The 1,877-nt window shown below is 46.8% G+C and overlaps 1 protein-coding gene across 5 annotated transcripts in view; it reads left to right on the top strand.

The window, feature by feature from the left end:
- SCAF8 (SR-related CTD associated factor 8) overlaps positions 1 to 1,877 on the top strand; it is a 198,272-nt gene that overhangs the window by 56,588 nt on the left and 139,807 nt on the right. For all 5 annotated transcript variants that reach the window (XM_019526807.1, XM_019526808.1, XM_019526809.1 and 2 more), the window contains exon 4: positions 1,556 to 1,717. In XM_019526807.1, coding sequence (XP_019382352.1) covers positions 1,556 to 1,717 — 162 coding nt within the window. The remainder of the gene's footprint in view (positions 1 to 1,555; positions 1,718 to 1,877) is intronic.

The raw sequence follows: 1,877 nt of genomic DNA, 5'->3' as shown, positions 1-1,877 counted from the left end.
TTCTTAGAAGAAGGTTTAACAAAAGAAATCAGTAAATATTATAAAAGTTTTTGATGGAAATAAAGGCTGAATTTAAAAATATATGTTCTCACAGATTGTGTATGGTATGGGGTGTTGGATGGGTATGGAGTCGGTGAGGGGGTGTGGGTGGGCGGTCTGCATGTATGACAGTGTGGGGGGGTGCATGTGTATGGCAGGGTATGCGTGTTGGACTCACCCTGTGAATGCACACACATACTCTGCCCCTGCCTGCACACACACACAGGCTCTGGCAATGCAGCTGGGAGCTACATGGTGTTGGAGCAGGGCAGGGGCAAGAAGAGAGTGAAATTGCTGGAGTCAGGGTAGGGCAAATGGGCGGTTCAGTTCTGCTGAGGGCTCCCCCTCAGTCCTACTGCCCCTGGCTCCTGTTAGCTTTGACAGGCAACCAGGACCAAATACATATTAATTTACCAATTTTTTAGGGGACCCTTTGGCCCAGATAGAATGGTCTGGCAGGCCAGATCTGGCCCATGGGTTGTATTTTGCCTGCCTCTGCTCTATAGGAGGATTCATAGAATCAATGAGTCAGAAGGGACCTAGACAGATCATCTAGTCCGACCCCCTGCCATGGGCAGGAAGGAGCACTGGGGGTGGCTGGGGTCATAAGACCCCAGCCAGGTGCCTATCCAGTCTCCTCTTGAAGATCTCCAGGGAAGGTGAGAGCACCACCTCTCTGGGAAGCCTATTCCAGGCTCTGGCCACCCTTACCATGAAGTAGTTCTTCCTAATATCTAACCTAAACCTATCCTCCCTCAGCTTGTGGCCATTGTTCCTGGTGACTCCAAGGGGGGCCCTGGTGAACAGACTTTCCCCGAGTCCCTGCTGGTGGCCCCTGATAAAGATTTTTCTCAAGAGGTGGTTTTGGGGCAGCATGCCTGACACTTGTGTGACAGGGCTGACTGTGTAGTTAAAGGAATAAATTAGACCAGGGATGTCAAATTCACCAGGCCCCATAGGCTAGATAAAGGTCCCTGAGCCAGTTCGCGGGCAGGGGCAAGACCGTGCACTAGAGCCAGTGCTCGGGTCAGTCCAGCACAGGCTCTGCATGGGTTGTCTAGGATCCGGAAGTGTAAATAACCCCTGGAATATTCCATTTAGGCATCAAGTTGCTGTCGCATTGCAGGGTCCTAGAGAAGAACAACAAAAATGACTGGGATAATAGGGACTGAGATTTGAGGTACAAATTTGATTAACATCATTGGATATTCTGCATTATACATACAAGTACCTTAAACTGAAAGTTTACACTTGGCCATAATCGTTGAGGGCTTCATAGTTCAGTGCAAATATACTAGTTATTTTATGATGATATCTTGATCCATTTACAAATTAGCGTTGACCGTGGTTTAGCTATCTGGGTATAAGTAGGTCAGTTTACAAAGTGGTAAGTAGTAGAAAAATCTGGTTAGTTGCGAGCTGTAAATAATATTTTCTTTCATTGAACTTTTAAACTGTAGTTATGTGGTTGTTTAATTTTTCCACATGTGTGCATCTTTAAACTCTTTCGTTACAGTGCAAACCAGAATACAAGGTGCCTGGCCTATATGTCATTGACTCTATTGTGCGACAGTCTCGGCATCAGTTTGGGCAAGAAAAAGATGTGTTTGCCCCAAGGTTCAGCAATAATATCATCAGCACTTTCCAGAATTTATACCGTTGTCCTGGAGATGACAAGGTATGTCTTTTTGCTGTAGTTTCTTTTACAGGTAACACAATTAATAGAATACTAGCGAACTGCCTGTCAAGAATGACTTGGGTGGCAGGAGAAGCTTGCTAACCCTACTGCCACCACCCCCCCCCCCCCCCACAAAAACACCAGATCCAGCTGTGGGGGG

Source organism: Gavialis gangeticus, unplaced genomic scaffold (genome assembly GCF_001723915.1).
Source record: "Gavialis gangeticus isolate Ggan-Ray unplaced genomic scaffold, GavGan_comp1, whole genome shotgun sequence".
Classification (NCBI taxonomy): domain Eukaryota; kingdom Metazoa; phylum Chordata; order Crocodylia; family Gavialidae; genus Gavialis; species Gavialis gangeticus.
The sequence above is the reverse complement of the archived record's forward strand: the minus strand, read 5'-3'. Positions and strand labels throughout refer to the sequence as shown.